Source organism: Mesoplodon densirostris, chromosome 18, assembly GCF_025265405.1.
Source record: "Mesoplodon densirostris isolate mMesDen1 chromosome 18, mMesDen1 primary haplotype, whole genome shotgun sequence".
Classification (NCBI taxonomy): domain Eukaryota; kingdom Metazoa; phylum Chordata; class Mammalia; order Artiodactyla; family Ziphiidae; genus Mesoplodon; species Mesoplodon densirostris.
Window position 1 is genome coordinate 23,774,858 of NC_082678.1, and position 19,828 is coordinate 23,794,685.

Here is a 19,828-nt window from a genome sequence, read left to right on the forward strand (position 1 = left end):
AAGTTACAGAATATTCTCAAGTTTAAATTTAACTTGTTTTCATATGATGTATTCCACAGTTCCTCTGTGTCTGTCTTTCACTGTCTTCGTTTAATTGTGCTTATTATACACCATTAAGATTGTCTGGCACTAGACTTTTTATTCCTTTGTTTTTATGAGATCCTGACTGTTTCAAGTTAATTTATGTTACAGGATGATGTCGTGTAAAGATATATCTTTGTAAATGTAGCTCTTTGACAGTGTTGATTTCCATTCAGTAGTTTGGTTAAATGTTGGATGTTCATGACAAGCTTTTGTTTTAAGTGGTCCCTGTTTCCATTCTGATTGGCTTATGTGCCCATGCTGTATCCGTTGTTAAATATTTTGACTATCACCCCTGCTCTTTTTTTTTTAACATTTATTTATTTTTGGCTGCATTGGGTCTTCGTTGCTGCACACGGGCTTTCTCTAGTTGTGGTGAGCGGGGGCTACTCTTCGTTGCGGTGCGCGGGCTTCTCATTGCGGTGGCTTCTCTTGTTGCGGAGCACGGGCTCTAGGTGCGCGGGCTTCAGTAGCTGTGGTGTGTGGGCTCTGGAGCGCAGGCTCGGTAGTTGTGGCGCATGGGCTTAGCTGCTCCGCGGCACGTGGCACCTTCCCGGACCAAGGCTCGAACCCGTGTCCCTTGCATTGGCAGGGGGACTCCTAACCACTGCGCCACCAGGGAAGTCCCATTCCTGCTCTTTAATATGATAATTTACAAATAACTGATATGCTCCTCTGTATAACTGCCTGGTTTTTAACTGGCTCTGTTTCTTGTCAACACGTGAAGTTGAAAAGATGGGCTCTGTGTAAAAGCCTGTTGACATACTGTTTTGCTCATATTGTCCGTATCTAACTGCAGAAACACACGGTGGTTTATGGCTTCTACAGTGCTGAGGAGATAGTGTTTGCCTATTACATAGATAAAATGCAGTTTTTACTATTTGTCGGTTTAAATTTTTAATGTAGAGCACTATTTGTATGAAGATTAAATATCTCACCATGGCCTTTAGAAATTAATTGTATTTTAATGAATGTATTTTCTAATGAAAATAACTTGTTCTTTCACAAGGAAAATTTAATTTTGTTTTCATACCAGTGTATATGAACAATGCTTTAACCTTAATATTTATATCTTACAGGTATTTTTTGCTTTAATGCTGACGCCTCTTTTTAAAAAATCAAAACATGTGGGAATAGTTGAATTTTTAGTCACTGTGGCTTTTGGATTTGTTGGCCTTTTGATAGTCCTCATGGAAAGTTTTCCCAAATCTTTAGTGTGGCTTCTAAGTCCCTTCTGCCAGTGTACTTTTTTGATTGGTATTGCACAGGTAGGTAATATACATATCTTGCTTTCACGAAATATTTTCTTTTCTCTCCACTTCCATGCAGCATATTATACTACCATGAATACTGCCCTTAGATTGCAAAAAAAACTATTTAAAATTTTCAACATGAAAAAGGAATGATATTTGAATATTGGAGTACATTTTATATTGGTTTCATTTATATTTTCTCCATTTTTAAAGTTTTTTATCTATATGACCTGTTTATAAATAAGTTCTCCACTTTTCACTTTAGTGTATCTCAGTAATCTGTTTCACTGCAGTAACCCAGTTTGTTAGAAGTCATTGGTTTATGCGTCAGGTAATCTAGATTGCTCTGTGGCCTGGTTTTATTGCTCCCTATTGTAAATTTGTCTCACATGTGTGCCTGGGAGAAAATTGTGTGTGAAGCAGAACAAATTTTTCTTGCAGTAGTGAAAGTAGTACCTTGTGGATTTTATACGTCCAGCATTCATGAGATTATCTTTACCTAAATAGTATTTAGATTTATAAGTTTGATTTTTATTAGTCTTTACGGGGCACTCAGGTTCTAAGGGGAAAATTCTTATAAGAAACTGCTTTATGTATTAGAACACAAATTTGGTTAATGTGTAAAGAAAAAATGTAATTACTTAATACAAGAGATTATTCATGTTGGCTGGATAGACTTCTGATTTGTGAGACTTTGCTTGTTTATGAGTATTGAGTTAAACGAATTTTAATTATTTGAGACCTAAGAGCTGTTATTACATGTTTTGAGAGTCCACTGAGTCCCCTTAGGAAGGGAGAATTATAGATTCATAGGTTTATGTTGAGTGGGAGGGACTTTGAATGTCATTTAATTCACCTTCATTTCACAGGTGAGGAGACTGAAATCCAGAACAGCATAATTAAAGTTTATTTACTTAATGGCAGGGCTGAGACCTAAACGAGGCCTCAGTCTCTATTGCTTTCCTTCTACTCTATCACATATAGCTACTATGAATAATTTAATAGCGGTGTTAATTAATTATAGTACCTTCTCCCTTTTCAGTGTTGAAAGGTGCTGACCATAAGTTTATCCCCTAATACTTAATTTGTCTGACTGCTCTGTGGACCATGACCCTTTTGTTTGCGTTAGTTTTTATTTCATTTGATAATCATAGCATTAGAATTATTGTACATGCCCCAAGAATAGATGTATACTAGTTTTAGAAGCACAGCATTGAAAACATGGTTGAAAGGGGTTGCTGTAATAAACTCATGGTTTGGTCAAGTTTATTGTTTTCTTTATAAATTCATGTTACTAATTTGGTAGACTGTTTAATCTGTTAAAAGGCCCAGTTTACTGACTCTAGATATTATAAGAAACTCTAAATAGTGTTAGCTATTTTATAAAATGATAAAATATTTTATCATTTTTATATAATAAAGTTGGTGTTTCTGTTTTTCAGGTCATGCATTTAGAAGATTTTAATGAAGGTGCTTTATTTTCTAATTTGACTGAAGGGCCATATCCTCTAATTATTACTATTATCATGCTGGCCCTTAACAGCATATTCTATGTCCTTCTGGCTGTCTATCTTGATCAAGTCATTCCAGGTATGCAGGTAGTTATTGGCTTTTATGGTAAAGATATTTAGGTTACTTTGCCCACATAAGGTTAACTTAATTAAAAACTTTTTCTTGTAACTAAGTCGTATTCACTGTTACAGCTTTTAATTTAATTTTTAATAAGTATATTTCGTACTTTATGCATTAACTGCTAGTGAATGTAAGGAGATTGTGGGTGAAAAGAGATCAGTTTGTTTTGAAAGGCTTCAGTCCCTAATTGAACTCCTTAACTCAGTCCTTCCCCACGTCCATCGATTTGGCTACAGTGTTTTGTTATTTTCCCCCATAAGCTCCTACGCCACGAGCAACCTTGTGACCCCTCCCATTCCCCACATCCCTCATCCTGCCCTGAAGCAAACTTGTGTGGATTCAAAATATCACTAAATAACCAACACCCCCTTTCCTTTCCCCTCTGAGTTCCTCATTCATTTTATCTGTGTGCTAGACCTGCAGTCTTATATGGAAAGACACATGTGGCTTTTAAAACTTGAATTACTTAGAACTAAATAAACTAACAGTTCCTTCTCAGTATCGCAAGCCACATGCCAAGTGCTCGGTAGCCACGCCTGGCTGTTAGTCACCACACTGCAGAGCACAGATGAGGACATTTCTATTGTTGCAGGAAGGCATGGTGGGCTTTGCTGTGGCACGTCTGTCTAAGAACCTCACCATTCCCTCTAATCAAGCTAATCACCTGCTCAGACACCTTGCTGGGTGGGCACAGCCTGGTGAATCAAGTAGAAACTTGTTATATGTTAATTTCCTCCACACCACTTTTATGTATTTAGTCACTTCTTAGCCACTGTCCCCCTCTGTATTGTATTTTACATCCATCCACACGGTCCTATTTATCTATTTAAACACATCTGCAGTGTATCCGTTACATTATTTTTAGCTACCCATAACAGAGAACCTCTTTAATTGTCTTAAACAAGAAGGAAATCAAGCGTTTTATTTAAAGTCCAAAGATAGGATGGACCCCAGGTCAGCTGGACTTGCTCCGCTGTGTCATCAGGGACCCACTTTCTCCGTGTTCTTGCCTCTTTGTCTCAATCTGGCAGGTTTGCTCTCCTCCTGGCTGCACGGGGTTGTGCTTCTTTGTTCCCATCCAGAGGGAGAGGGAGAGGTTGCCTTTCCCCCAGTAAACCCTTCGCTCCTGTCTGGTTGGCACCTGCTTGTGGCTGCAGTGGTAGCAGCCACCAGAGCCTGCCAGGGGCTCATTAGGTCCACTGGCATCTCTCTGTAGTTGGGATCAGAGCCCTTTGAAACATACGCTCGTCTAGAGGAGGAGTGAATGTGAGAAAGGACGGGGAGGGTCAGTTCCTTGGGGAGAAAGGGAGAAAATACGTACATGCTGTGTGGGCAGTCAGAGCTAAGTCTCCTGTGTCAGTCCTGGTGGCTCTGTTATTCTCCTAGTTCTAAAAAGTCTTCTTTATGAACAATAATCCACTTGTCTGAATACTGTCTGTTTTCAAAGACTAAGATGATACTCATTCAAGCCTTCAGACTATCCAGATGTAAACTTTTCCTCTTCTGAACTCTTATTAGCACTGTGTGTGGCATGCCTCATGCTGTATGTTGTGTTTTAGCCGTTTAGTATGTACATGTAGTCATGACAATGTAAGTTTCTGTAGGGCAGAAAATGTACTTTGCTTACATTTACGTTCCCTACACTCTCAGCAACTCTGAAACTATTTATGGACAAGAGTTATTTGTCAGTAAAACTTTTATTTTTCACACACTATTAATTTAGTATTTTATGTCTAAACTTTACATCTAGATTGTCTTAGGTATCACAGACTGCCTTTATGATTTAATAACTAGTTTTCAGAAATAATTTGTTAGGATAACTTAGTTTTTTTTTTTTCAGGAGAATTTGGTTTACGGAGATCATCGTTTTATTTTTTGAAGCCATCATATTGGTCAAAGAGCAGAAGAAATTATAAGGAGTTATCAGAGGGCAATGTTAGTGGGACTATTAGTTTTAGTGAAATTGTTGAGCCTGTTTCTTCAGAATTTATAGGAAAAGAAGCCATAAGGTATGATTTAATCTTTGGCAGTTTAGGTCTAAGAACTGCTTATGGAACGTGCCACATTTAAATCCTATCTTTAAAATAATGCATGTAACTATGGTATCTTTGGAGATTTGGTGCACATTTCATGATTTTTTAAAAAACAGTATTAAGGGATAATTCTCTTTTAAATTTTTATTTTCTTTGCGGCCATTTAGAATAAGGTTGCTGCTAGGTTTGAAATTTTATGTTTGAATAGAAATTTTTAAAAGTAATAAAACCTAGTATTTATAAAATTAAGCTATTTTAAAGTTTCCTCATTATGTAGATTAAAACAGAATAAACATTAACTTTCTATTTTTATTCAGGCTACATTGTCTGAGATATACACCACACTAAATTGTGCTCTGTTAATTTCATAGACCCTTAGAAATTGTGACATAATTAACTTGTCACATCAACTTAATTTCTGAGAATGAAAGAAATTCATTACTGTTCCTTGCTAGTTCAGTCAAAACCAAGTTAAAAAAATAATGAGACCGAGAAAAGAAATAAAAGTGAAAGAAAAAGTGGAGTATAATTTGTGTTTTTTAAATTTAAGAAACATGTATAAAAGCAAGGGAGAGTTAGATATTTAAGATGCAGTCAGTGGGCTGGCGGTCTGCCTTCTTCTTTTTTTTTTTTTTTTTTTTGTGGTACGCGGGCCTCTCACTGTTGTGGCCTCTCCCATTGCGGAGCACAGGCTCCAGACGCGCAGGCTCAGCGGCCATGGCTCACGGGCCCAGCTACTCCACGGCATGTGGGATCCTCCCGGACCGGGGCACGAACCCGTGTCCCCTGCATCGGCAGGCGGACTCGCAACCACTGCGCCACTAGGGAAGACCCGGTCTGCCTTCTTAAAACTGGTGAACAAGACCATTCATTCCTTCAAGAATTATGTAAAACATTTAAAGTGGAAGGAGAGAATCACGTCACATTTATAGACAAGTGCTGATGTGAAATAGCACTTGGTTTTTAATCTCCCTTAGCTGATAAACAAATATTGATTGATTACAAACAGAAAAGAATCAACTGTGAAATAAGAAATCTATAAATTGCTTGAGTCAGATGTTTCAGTTTCTTTTTAGAAGTTGGCTTATCATGAAAAATGAATGAATAACACTTAAAATGGAGAGGAATACTATACTTTTCTCTTGTAGTTTCTTTAAAATACTTTTATTATTAATGTCAGATTTCCTTGGTTTATTGTTTTAGTAGGAAGATACTTTATCATTATTCCCGTTAAATATGACAGCTTTGATTAAAAATATTATACATGGAAACACATATTTATAGATTGCTTTAAATACTTATAAAGTAGAAAATGGTGTTTTTCAGAATCAGTGGTATTCAGAAGACATACAGAAAGAAAGGTGAAAATGTGGAGGCTTTGAGAAGTAAGTAGCTTTCCTAGTGTTCAGTCCATAGTATTCAAGTACAAATGGAAAAACAACGTACGTAGTTTGTGGGAAATTTAAATTCTTTACCACAATTTTCTCTCTTTCCTTTAGGGATACTTCCACTTATTTATGTGATTAATGGTCATAATAAAACTTAACATCAAAGCAGTAAAAGAAAAAAGTACTATCTATCAAGATGAAAAATAGTCAACTCTTTGAACAAATCTGAGTCCTTTTTCATTTTATTATTAGCATGTGTATATATGTTAGTTCCTTTTTTTTTTTTTTTCTTTTGTCCTAACACAAGGTTTCTCAGCCTTGGCACTATTGATGTTTTGGGCCTGATAGTTCTTTGTCGTGGGGAGCTGTCCTGACAGTTGTGGCGTGTTTAGCAGTGTGTCCATCAGGGTTCTTCAGGATCGTTAGAATATATATACACACATATACACAGAGAGTGAGAGCACTGTGAGGAGGGGTGGGCGGGAAGCGGGGAGATGATTTTTGAGGAATTGGTTCACACGACTGTGGGGCTTGACAAGTCTGAAATCTGTAGGGCGGGCTGGCAGGCTGGACACTCAGGCAGGAGTTGAAGCTGTGTCTGGCCTGCAGGTCTTGGGATGCTATCAGCCTGAGGTCACCTTCATCAGATCAGGGGTTGTAGTTATTTGAAGCTGGGTTTTCAGCCCCCTTTCTGCTGTCTCCTTTCAAACACTGACACATCCATCCGGTGATATTCATTCTACTTTACTCCTGTTTAAATTCAACTTATAAAGCATTTACTTAGCCTTTTCCAAGCTATTGGTTAATCTCTAGTTTTTTGCCCGTAGATTTAACATGCCTCTAAATACCCTTGGGAACAAATTTGTTTGTCCTTTTGTTTTAATTCCCTTGGAAGTTCCCCAAAGGGGGTACACAGAAATCCCCCCCACCATGTTTTGTGCCCCCTCTAAATCTGTTAGTGTAATAAAAAAAGAAAAAGCTTATTTTGTACCATTTTTCTTATTGTTCATACCATTGACTAAACAAAGAATTATTATTGTGTTATAATATTAAACATTATGTTATTAAATATGCTGGTAACTTTAAATCTGTCTTTAAATTTATTGACTTCTTTCAAGGTTGCTCAAGTATTGTGTATTATCTTACATGGCTCAACAGAAATAAAAATCACATTTGAGACTCCTCCTTTTTCCCTGAACTAGGTTTATCCTTTGACATATATGAGGGTCAGATTACTGCGTTACTTGGCCACAGTGGAACAGGAAAGAGTACATTGATGAATATTCTTTGTGGACTGTGCCCACCTTCGGATGGTGAGTTTTTTGACTTAAAGAGAAAAATCCCTTACTTTGTTTTATTAGGGTTATTAACTAAGGTACCATGGTAATTATTTATCCTTGTGATATGTACCGATTGATTTTTTTTTTTTTTTTTTTTTTTTTTTTTTTTTTGTGGTACGCGTGCCTCTCACTGTTGTGGCCTCTCCCACTGCGGAGCACAGGCTCCGGACGCGCAGGCTCAGCGGCCATGGCTCATGGGCCCAGCCGCTCCGTGGCATGTGGGATCTTCCCGGACCGGGGCACGAACCCGCATCCCCTGCATCGGCAGGCGGACTCTCAACCACTGTGCCACCAGGGAAGCCCTGTACTGATTGATTTTTGTCACTGATTTGGGATCAACTTCTGTGTCTGTAAAGATATTTTTCTTTTTTTTGTGATTACACACATTTATTTTTTCTTCAATAGAAAATAAAAGTGATTCAGTCATTTAATAAAGAGGATCTGGGCCTCCCTGGTGGCGCAAGTGGTTGAGAGTCCGCCTGCCGGTGCAGGGGATACGGGTTAGTGCCCCGGTCTGGGAGGATCCCATATGCCGCGGAGCGGCTGGGCCCGTGAGCCATGGCCGCTGAGCCTGCGCGTCCGGAGCCTGCGCGTCCGGAGCCTGTGCTCCGCAGCGGGGGAGGCCACAGCAGTGAGAGGCCCGCATACCGCAAAAAAAAAATAAAAATAAAAATAAAAAAAAATAAAGAGGATCTAATTTTGTACCTATTTTATCAGATATTTTACTTGTGTTTTTGTTTACTGTTCATTTTCAAGGAAGGATAAATCAGTAATTAATTGGAAATTAAATGAGGCCCGTAGACATTTTGGTTGAGAAAATAAAAGGCTTCTAAGTATCCAACCGTAGTTCAAAAGGAAAGAATGACGAGTGTCAGTACAATCTCCTAAAATAGATTTGTAAGAGCAGTACCTCAAATGTATAATTGTTACATGTGACTGCCCTGTAGGTGAGAATTCAGTACAGCAGCTCCACTTTTCCACAGTAACCAAACAGAGTGGCAGAACAATAAATATTTTAATTTAAGAAAGGGCCAAACTTCCGTGTATTGATTCTGCATCTTTTTAGATGTAGTTTCACTTCTAAAATTAGTTTGATTTTGTTGCTTATCTCTGTGTCACTCTTTGAGGGTAATTATAATACCTTTCATTCATATAAGGATTTATTATTTTTGTTAGTATTCAGTTTATAGAAGAAAAAAGCTTGAGTTTAGATTAAGTGATTTTCTCAAGGCCACACAGCTGGTTAGGGGTAAATTTTAAGTTCTTTGTTCTCTTTACTGTTGCATAATGCCTGGAAATGAGGGAAAATTGTTCCTGGAATATTAGTTAATGCACCAATAGATAATTTTGTTTAGTATTAAACTTATGGTTCTTTGCTCTTTCCACTCTGTAATATGCCCTGAAAATGAAGGAAAATGAGATTGGAATATACGTGGCAGCAAATCACCAGTATGATGGTGATTTCCACCAGTATGGAAATGAGGGTGCGTTGTGTCCTCCAAATTTATATTGACTCTTATTTTATGTCTATTACATACAAATAACTAAATTATTAGTATATACTAAAACATATATACTTTTTGATACTTAATATATTTAATGTAAATACATATATTTTGCTTTTAGGGTTTGCATCTGTATATGGACACAGAGTGTCAGAAATAGATGAAATGTTTGAAGCAAGAAAAATGATTGGCATTTGTCCACAGTTAGATATACACTTTGATGTTTTGACAGTAGAAGAAAATTTATCCATTTTGGCTTCAATCAAAGGAGTACCAGCCAATAATGTAATACAAGAAGTACGTTATTTATATAGAAATCTTTACTTTTATTTGCTGTAAATTAGTAACCTTGTGCAATAACTTCTGTAATAAAAATATGCTTGAAAACCTAAATATAAAACCTGTTCTGAGCCAGTAAACAGAAAGTCATTATAAAGAATTAGAAATCGGAGCAAAAGTTTTAGCACATAGAAAATAGTCCTTGTTTCATCTGGAGGATTCTAGTCTCTCAATATAGATGTTTCTTTTCTTTTCGCCTCCACCCCCTTCCCCTGCCACACAGACACACATGGAGCCTTTGCACTGATCCCCTCCCACCACCCAGGGGTCACAAAAGTACAGCAGACCTTCCCATCAGGAATCCTTTTAGTTGTTATTTCAAAATTATACATGGATATATGTCAAAATTAAGTTCTGGACTAAAAGAACATTTTAAAAGTTGATATTAAAATTGGAACACTTAAAAACTAATATTGATAATTATGTAAATGATGTGATTTAAAAAAACGTTTATTGACACTTTACTTTCATAGGTGCAGAAGGTTTTACTGGATTTAGACATGCAGGCTATCAAAGATAATCAGGCTAAAAAGTTAAGTGGTGGTCAGAAAAGAAGACTGTCTGTAGGAATCGCTGTTCTTGGGAATCCAAAGGTAAGCAGATATTAGTGTCATTGATGAGATAATTTTAAATTATGTTGAATAAAGAAGTGGTTGTAGAAAGATATACATACACACATTGTATAACTTTTAAACATACATAAAATACTATATGTTATTATGGATGTAATTATAGTAATAAGGTTTTAAAACTGAAGTCAGAAAGATGTACAGCATCTTTAATTTAGTGGTCATCTCTCGGAAGGGGAATGGATAGGACTGACTTTCTTTATATCTGCAGTGTTTTATTTCTCTGAAAGAACATCTGAAGTAAAATAACATTTGTTAAAATTCAGTGGTGACTATAAAGTATTGTTATATTTATTATTCTCTTCAGTTTTCTATACATTTGTAATGGTTATAATAAAAATTAAAAAATAAGAACAAAATCAAATGAATAGTTCCGTTTTTCACTGTTCTGTTGATTTGATTTTTTGGTCTGTTTTGTGCTCTTCTCTGTCTGGCAGAAACAGAGAGCCAGCTGGTCACTGCTTTGCACAGTGTTAGAAAGCTGCCAGGTGCACACCTGTGGCCAGGAGCCCCCTGGGTCCCCACCATTCTGCCACACGCCCTGCTGCTGTGGCTTGGGGAGGACTGTGGCAGGCTTTGTGTTAATTTATCTTCCTCCCAATCCCCACCACCATATTTTCAAAATTAAAAATAGTCTTAAAATAAATTTCTTTCCCTGAACTAATACAGAACATAATTCTCTAACAAGCAGTTGTTACATCTACAAAATGTAATTGTTCAGGTAAAAGCGAAATACTCGGTGTTTTGTTTTTTAGTTTGTCTATCTGATTGTTATTATACTTATGTCTTATACATTACAGACATTAGTCTTTTAAAATTAAACCAAAGAAAGTATTCATATGCCAAACCGATAGTTTTTTAAATTTATGCTAACTCACATATGAGTGGAAAACTCAGACCTAATACATTTCTGATTGGATAGAGTAACTTTAAGTGGGGAAGGTTTGCAGGGTCTGCATGAATTTTATATATTTTGGTCTTCCTGAGGATTCCCTGCCTTGCCCACCCCTTTGCACACAGGTACTGTTGCTGGATGAACCAACAGCTGGAATGGACCCTTGTTCGCGTCATATTGTTTGGAATCTTCTTAAATACAGAAAAGCTAATCGGGTGACAGTGTTTAGTACTCATTTCATGGATGAAGCTGACATTCTTGCCGGTGAGATTTTAACTTTATTTTTAAAGGTTAAGGTCATGGGGCCAAATGGGAGATTAGACATAGAAATGCTAAATTCTGAGGAATAAATAAAGAAGCTGTGCGTTTTCACAAAAAGAGGTATTACAGTTTTTTAAACTTACATGTTTTTGTGTTGTGTTGGGGTGTCCCCCTGACCACCCGAGGTCCAATAATCTGCCACGAAAGCTCACAGGACTCAGCACAGCCACACCCCTGGGTGTGAGTTATTACAGTGAAATGGAAGGGGTACAGGGCAGAGTCAGCAAAGGGCAGAGGCACATGAGACAAAGTCCGGGAGAAACAGGCACGCTTCCAAGAATCCCATCCGCGCGGAGTCAGCCAGGGTGCGCTCCATCTATCCAGCAGCGAGTTGTTCTCTCACCCAGGGTTGTTCTTTTTTGTTCTTGGGGCTGGCCGTGTGGCACCCTCTGCCTCACACGGGCCACCTGCCGGCCACCCAGCAGGAAGCAGGTGTCAGCCATGACCTGCGTTGCCTGTGCAGCGCAGGTGCCGGGGGCCAGCCTTACCTGCTCAAAGCCGGGTCTCCAGACACGGGTCAGGAGCCAGCCTCGTAAGAGGCCTTCCTAAGCTTAACAGCCTCAGGCTAGTGCTAAACACATTCACACACAGAAGAATCCAGGTTGAAACCAGCACATGACTTTAGTAGCTGTGACAAGGTCCAAGGCTCCGAGGTTCCCGAGCAACCTCTTTCTGTTCATAATACAGTCTAATAAATTGGGCGTGTCATTCATTTTCTCAGTGGTATCTTTGTTTAAAAAAAACCTAACGTTTTGCTTCTGTTGCTTTCTTGTCGTTTTCACATTTGGCTATTAAGGAAGTTGTGAAAGCGCTTCTGTTAGTAACCTTATAGGAAGGGTCCGAGACATTTGGGGCATGTTAGGAAAGTAGACTGTAGACTTACACTGCCTGGGTGGGACCCCTGGCTTTGTCACTTAATAGCCACGTGAAACGTGGGCCAACTGTACATGTTCTTATTGCCTTCCTGTTCTCATTGAAAAAGCAGGTGATGATAATCTGTACCTTCCTCATAAGGCTGTTGTGATAATTTATTGAGCTCATACACTGGTGTCTCATAGGATAATCCAGAAAATATAAATGCCAATTATTAATGCTGTTACTAACTCTGAAATTGAAATGCACATCTCTTTTTGCAGATAGGAAAGCTGTCATATCACAAGGAATGTTAAAATGTGTTGGTTCTTCAATTTTTCTCAAAAGTAAATGGGGGATTGGCTACCGCCTGAGGTATCGTTCATTCTTTATTGACTTGTTCCTTATTATATTCTTGACCTATTGTTACTTATGTTTAAGGTTTGCCATGATGTGCTTTGGCCATTTTTGTATGGCACTAACTTTAACTTAAAGCATTCAGAATTTACTTTGGGCTGTTGACTGAGTAATCATAAAAAATTACGGTTTTTGGTTTTCTCTAGCATGTACATTGACAGATACTGTGCCACGGAATCTCTTTCTTCTCTGGTTAAACAACATATACCTGCAGCTACTTTATTACAACAGAGTGACCAGCAGCTTGTGTATAGCTTGCCTTTCAAGGACATGGACAAATTTTCAGGTATTCCTTACTTTCAGTTTCTTGACTGCTGAACCAGGTTCTTGCGTTGGGGATGAGTTTTCTTAATTTACTTGGTTTATTTTTCTGTATAATATTTATGCGCTCGCAGGTCGCCAGAGTTAATATTCCGTTTCTGCTTTATTTTCCTTTTGAAAATCAGACATGCTGTAAGCTAACATTTCTTTTTTTTATAAACGGCATGCAAGAAACTCCAACTAGTGTGTTAACTTATGTAAATAATTGTTTTATTGTCAAGAAAGAAAGAAATTGTTCCCTTTTTTTGTACTGGGAATAAGAATATAGATATACATATACACAAATATATACATACGTACACACACAAATGTGTATACACACACAGTTGTTTGTATAAGTCCTAAGCTCTTTTCCAGTTTCATGATTTCATAATGAATTACATTATTATATGGTAAACCCTTGAGTTATTTGTGACATTTAGTTTTCTGCTTTTTGATGAGGAACTCAAACTCAGTATCCTTTATCTGTTGACAGATGACTTAAACAAAAGGATATTTCTTACTGTTGAAGATATGTTATGCAGAATTCCCATAGCATTCCTATAATTAGGTAGAAATTTTCTATGCGGTTTTCTGTGGTTTCCTTTTGAGAATAAGGAATCATTAATTAACTGAATTGAAGTACATGTGTCAACGTAATGTACTCTGCCCATCATTCTATAAAGTATTTCTTAGTTTTAATTTATATTACGATGCATGTCTAATAGATATATATCTCCCTAAACAAACATTCCTTGGGGTCCTTAGCAATTTCTAAGAATGTTGAAGGGGTGCTGAGACCAAACAGTTTGAGAACACTGTGCCAGCACAGTAAATTCAGTCGTGTGCTATTTTAAAACGACATTTTAGAATAATTCATGATAGTGTGCTTAATGACACAGCGCTCTTTCATTTTTCTCCTTTAGGTTTATTCACTGCTCTAGACACTCATTCAGATTTGGGTGTTATTTCTTATGGTGTTTCCATGACGACTTTGGAAGATGTATTCTTAAAGCTAGAAGTTGAAGCGGAAATTGACCAAGCAGGTAAACACAAAACTAACGGCAGATTTTAGGCAATGAGCCAGACAGGTAGTGATCCAGACAAATAATTGTAGAAGCATGTGGAATTTATATTTTGGGAAAGAAAGGGTAGAAATAAACAGGTAAATAGATATTTACAGAGAGTGATAGGGGTTATGAAGGGATTAGTGGGGCGGTCTCAGGAGGCAGGTAGCTTAGATGGCATCTCAGGGCGGACTGGGTTGGGATGATATTTAAAGTGAGGCCTGAATGGCAAGGAAAGTGAGATTTCATTGCAGAGCCTTCCAGATAAAGGGACTCGCTACTGCAGAGGTGTTGGTTGAGGGATGGGTTGGATGTTTCTGATGACAAAGAAAGGCCACCGTGGAGAGCCAAGGAGAAGGTAGCACGTAGTGAGCTCAGAGCTGGAGGCTAGGGGCCACATCATATTTAGTCTTTGAACATGTTTAGTCTGGAAAAGCATTTTGTTTGTTTTCTTAGTGTGATATGAAGCTACCAGAGAGTTTGAAAGCAAAGGGGTAGCGTGATCTGATTTGCATTTTTAGAAACTGCATTCGGGTTGTTGAATGATGAGTGGATTTAAGGGAAGTTTGGAAGCAGAAGCGCAGCTAGGAAGCTATTGCAGTTCGTCTCAGTTTGAACTAGGATGGTTGTGACAATAGGGAAACATGCACAGTGCGGGCTTCTCCTAGGGGCGCTGCGGTAACTTGCTGATGATGGGTTAGGGGCTGAGGAACGGGAGGTCAAGAATAGTGTCTAAGCTTTTGGCTTGAGAACTGGAAATGGACTTGCCCTTTCCTGAGAAAGGGGGAGCAGCAGGTTTGTGGAAAGAAGGACTCCAGGTGTGAATTTTGGTTATACTGTTGAGAGGTTTAGTAGACATCCCAGTGGAGAGGATACCTGTGGGCTGTTTGATTCACACACTTGGAGCTAAAGGAGGGCGTTGGGCTCAAGATACAAACGCTGGATCCGCCTGTGTACCGATGGCCCTGTGGGACTGGATGAGGTGCTTCGGTGGCGAGTGCGGACGCAGTGGAGGGAAGCCCCGAGGGTGAGCAGTGAAGGGCCAGGGAGGGCTGACCGGGAGGGCACCAGTAGGGCTCTTTCTGTCTTCACGAAAGGAGATGCGGGAGCTGGGGCAGTGTGGTGTTTGAGGGAAGAGAGAGTGGGCAGTTCTCTGCTGACTGCTGTGAAGAGGAAGATGGCGGCAGAAAAGGGGGATTTGGTAGCTTAGAAGACGGGGAGTGTGGACGGGTGGGAGCCGGTCATGACCTTGACACGAGTGATTTCAGTGGTGTGGTTGAGATCCGTGCAGTTTAAGCTGAGAATGGGTTGAAGGGTAGCGAGACTGGTGCTGGGTCCTGAGAGTGAAGGGAAAGGGATGTTTCTCTCAAACGTGGAGGAAGAAAGGCGAGTTTATGATGAGGACGTAGGGGCGGATTGCAGCTAGAGAAGGGAAGTTCACGTGAAATGTTGGATCGGTTGGAGCGAGAGCAAGACCTTAAATTTGGGCATCCGTCAGTTTGATGAAACTGAGTAGAGATAAAGGTATGGCAATGGAAGAAACAAAGGGAGCTAGAGGTCAGGATGTAGAGTGAGTTAACAGTGCATAGGTCTGTGATACCGAGGATGGCGGAGAGAGCTAGAGGGAGAAGGTGCTTGTGTGTGTGGTGCTCAGTACTTCGAGGCATACAAAGTAGTTTCTAGAAACGTCTGGGAAGTGGGAATAAGAATGAGAAGGGTGAGCTCTGTTCAGGTATTATTCACTTTTCTCTATAGTACCTTTAAGCCCATTATGCAAAATAAATTTACCTCTAACATCAGCTTGCTTTCAGTTTGGTCGATTTTAATTGTTTTATTTTTTAAACATTAGTGTATATCAAATTCTGTAGAAGGCCAGTTGGAGCCCACTGAGCACTATGATTGTGATATGCAGTATCTCAGGACCTGCTTTTAGTTTGATTAGCCGCTGTGTCAGGGGAGGACAGGGCCTGGACTTGTCCATCTACTGAGTCATCGTTCAGACTGCTGAGTTGGTAAGATGCCAAGACAGCCAGGTTGTGCTTAAATATTATTTTATACATTATTCTGCTCTACTCTTAAAATTTTTAATGTTTACTCATTTCTTAAACTTAGCCTAAGTCCTTCTTCATACCGAAACCAGTATTCGTCTCTTTTTATTATTTTTCATCTCTTTTAAGTTGAATCACTGTTGCGAAAATAACGTATCTTGATTTCTATCCCCATCCAGTAGTTTTGTCAGGTTTTGGTCTAATGGAATCAGTCATATAGCATGTCTCTTTTGCTTATATTTATTCTGGTTTCTTTTACTTAATGTAATGTTTGTAAGATCAAGCTACTATGGTTATACAATAGTTTGTTCACATTCATTGTTTTACACTCTTCTATTACAGGAATATTTCATGTCTTATTCTTTAACCTGTTGATAGACATTTGGGTTCTTTCCAGCATGTGGCTATTGCATAGGGTACTAGCTAAGGATATTCTTGTGCATGTGTTTCAGTGAGCCTCTGTACAGAATTCTGTTGGATTTATACCTGAGAGAGAATGTCCTGGGTCATAAGCTGTGCACATGTTCAGTTTTGACAATATTGCCAAAGTATATGACTGTCCCCTTTGTCCTGTATCACTGCCAGGTGTGTGCGGCTTTGAAATTTACATGCTTCAGAAAGATTTTCATCTTTTTAAGGAATATAACATAAGTGTCTGTCGTTTTGGTTTGGCCAATAGATTATAGTGTATTTGCTCAGCAGCCACCAGAGGAAGAATCGCATTCAAAACCCTTCGATGAAATGGAACAGAGCTTGCTTATTCTTTCTGAAACCAAGGCTTCTCTGGTGAGCACCATGAGTGTTTGGAAACAGCAGGTGTTTAAAATTGCAGAGTTTCACTTCCTTACCTTGAAACGTGAAAGCAAATCAGTGAGATCTGTGTAAGTATAATCGCTCTTCCATCTGATGAGTTGTTGTTTTACGGATACAAATTAGATTTACCATCTTAGTCTTTAAAATGGGGACATATGTAAATAATCTGTGTCGTTTTGAAAGATTAAAATGGTAATTTCACAATGTCAGAGAAAAAAATGATACCTCTAGTAATTTCATTGGATATCATTAGAGCCTTAACTCTTTTTGAAAACTAGCATTTTTTTGGTCTCCTCTATAAAATGAGGGAGTGACAAATAATTTTCTCTAATTGTGTAATTTTTGAATTACTGTCATTGTATTTAAATTTTATTTTGCATTTACATTTTTCACAATTGTTTTGCCTCTATTACTAATATTTATGACCTTTTTTTTGGTAAACAGCAGGAAGAATAAGTTTTATCCTTATCAGGTGAAGAAACAGAAATATAAAAAAGGGCTTATAGCTGGTAGAACTGGGATCAAAATGACGTATTTTCCACTTAGCCTTGTCTCTGTCAGTTAGGTTCCCATGGGCTGCTAGATGTTGAATTATTTAGAAGTAACGTTAAGTACTTTTATACACCACGCTGTCTTGTTAGATCCAGAATGGCGGTAGAAATAAAACTTAATAATCAAGAATAAGAGTGTTGTTATATGTTTGAAATATGCTGAATTCATTTGCTTTTTGCCCAGACTTATTTAATATCAAAGAAATGTCAATCACGTATCATTGTCATTATAAATCATTTATCATCATAAATCATCATGATTTATTCCTGTGTCAGCATTAGTGAGAGAAAAACCTTTGTTTAAATCAGCATGTGTCCGTTTATTTAATTGAACACTACTCTCATAAAATACTCCCTAAAAAACAATGAAAGAATCTCAGCTCCGGCTGCCATAACAAAATAACAAAGTGTGGGTGGCTTGAACAGCAGAAGTTTATTTTCCCACAGTTCCCGAGACTGGGAGTGAGGTCAGGGTCCACGTGGTCGGGTTCTGTTGAGGACTTTTCCTGGCTTGCAGCTCACTCGCTGTGTGTGCACACAGGGAAAGAGCCAGAGAGCAAGCTCTCTGGGGCCTCTTCTTCTAAGGGCACCAATCCCGTCATGAGGCCATGCCCTCGTGACCCTGTCTGACCCTGATGACCTCCCGGAGGACTCATCTTCAGATGCCATCGCTTTGGGGGTTAGGGCTTCTGCGTATAAATTTGGGAGGAGAGTGACAGACATTCAGCCTACTACAAGAAGTGTTCCATGGTCAAATCTGCATTGACCGTGCATGTAGAAAATATTTTAACTTACACTTCCTCTCTTAAAGAGTTGTCCATTAGCATATAAAAACACATGAGCCGTTCTATGGTAAAGAAATTATTTCAACTTTGTTTAACTTGGAGTTTCCAAATATTTTTTAATCATGAATTTTGTTTTTAATCTAAAACACCCATTAACTTATTATGGAACTAGAGTTAAACGCAGTATGCTTCTGGCAGTGCTGATATAGGTCTACTTACAACAATTTAAGAATGACTTAAAATTATAGGGTTTCTGAAAATTATAAAATGCCGATGTGTGATAACCTAAGCTCTTTCTACCCACTGTTGTGACACCTGTCACACACACTGTAGAGATATTTTGCAGGCTGAGATGAAAAGTTACCTGTCTCTCAGGTGGAAGGGTATTTTGAGTGGTTAGTAGAATTATGTGCTGGGCCAGCTGCCCATGATGGCCCTTATAACTCACTGTAGAGGAGAAATGGAAATTGGTGTGGTTAGGATGACATTTCAAAGATACCAGTCATCCGAAGTTTTCACTGTATTTTTATTTTCTTCACTGTATCTAAAATATTTTTGTATCTTATATTTTCTAAAATATTTGGAGAGTACATAGGATAGAGGTAGGGCAGGGAATGGTTCCTTCAGGAGAATAGAGATATAAATGTGACATAATGTGTTTTTTTTTTTAAGTTATAACTACAGGTTTACATGCCCTATAAAAATTTCAGCGTGGCTCTGATCTAAAATATACTTTTATAACTTTTAATTTTATCATTGAATATTGACTTTCTTTCCAATATTGTCATGAGACCATTTTGAAGAGTAGAATTTCTACTCCCAAGTGTGAATTTTTCAAGTTTTTTTTTTTCCTTTTCTTTTCTTTCTTTTTTTTTTTTTTTCTTTTTAAAATGAGTACCTTTTAACTGTCATGTGAAGGAAGACTGTTTTGTAGATTTACATATTAATGTGCCTTGAACTGTGTATTTTTTTTCCTTTCAGGTTGCTTCTGCTTTTAATTTTTTTCGCAGTTCAGATTTTTATGTTTTTGGTGCATCACTCTTTTAAAAATGCTGTTGTTCCTATCAAACTTGTTCCAGACTTATACTTCCTAAAACCTGGAGATAAACCTGATAAATACAGAACAAGTCTGCTTCTTCAAAATTCTACCGGTGAGAGTATGTGCAGGTTTGTGAATGTGTGTTGGTGGGGCCTGGGGTGAGGGGTAGATATAGGTCAGAGATTTGGATTTTAGAAATATATATATGGTAAAGGCGTGGTCTGTGTGCATGAACCTAAATTAAGTAAAACTCCTCACTGATGCTGAGTAATATATTACAGAAATGAAATTTTGGTTTAAGTGTAGATGACAGTTTTTAAAATATTCTGATTTATACTGTATATAATCATAAAATTTCCTTTTTTAAGAGTAGCGACATTATTCTCAGAGCAGCATGTTTCATCTCAGAGTTTATGATGCACAGAATAAACTTCAGAAGTTGAAAAACCCTCTTTAGAAAGAGTTACGGCATGTAATATTTATGTAGTTATATATCTAAATAGAAGTGTTTAAACAAATTTTAAGGACTATCTGAAAAAC

General features: G+C 38.1%; 1 protein-coding gene across 3 annotated transcripts in view; it reads left to right on the top strand.

The window, feature by feature from the left end:
- Positions 1-19,828, top strand: part of ABCA5 (ATP binding cassette subfamily A member 5) — a 63,700-nt gene that overhangs the window by 19,714 nt on the left and 24,158 nt on the right. For all 3 annotated transcript variants that reach the window (XM_060082414.1, XM_060082413.1, XM_060082415.1), the window contains 13 exons: positions 1,161-1,349; positions 2,777-2,924; positions 4,807-4,975; positions 6,326-6,384; positions 7,590-7,700; positions 9,354-9,529; positions 10,045-10,164; positions 11,221-11,359; positions 12,553-12,643; positions 12,832-12,971; positions 13,912-14,031; positions 16,780-16,981; positions 19,231-19,400. In XM_060082414.1, the coding sequence (XP_059938397.1) occupies positions 1,161-1,349; positions 2,777-2,924; positions 4,807-4,975; positions 6,326-6,384; positions 7,590-7,700; positions 9,354-9,529; positions 10,045-10,164; positions 11,221-11,359; positions 12,553-12,643; positions 12,832-12,971; positions 13,912-14,031; positions 16,780-16,981; positions 19,231-19,400 (1,834 nt within the window). The remainder of the gene's footprint in view (positions 1-1,160; positions 1,350-2,776; positions 2,925-4,806; positions 4,976-6,325; positions 6,385-7,589; positions 7,701-9,353; positions 9,530-10,044; positions 10,165-11,220; positions 11,360-12,552; positions 12,644-12,831; positions 12,972-13,911; positions 14,032-16,779; positions 16,982-19,230; positions 19,401-19,828) is intronic.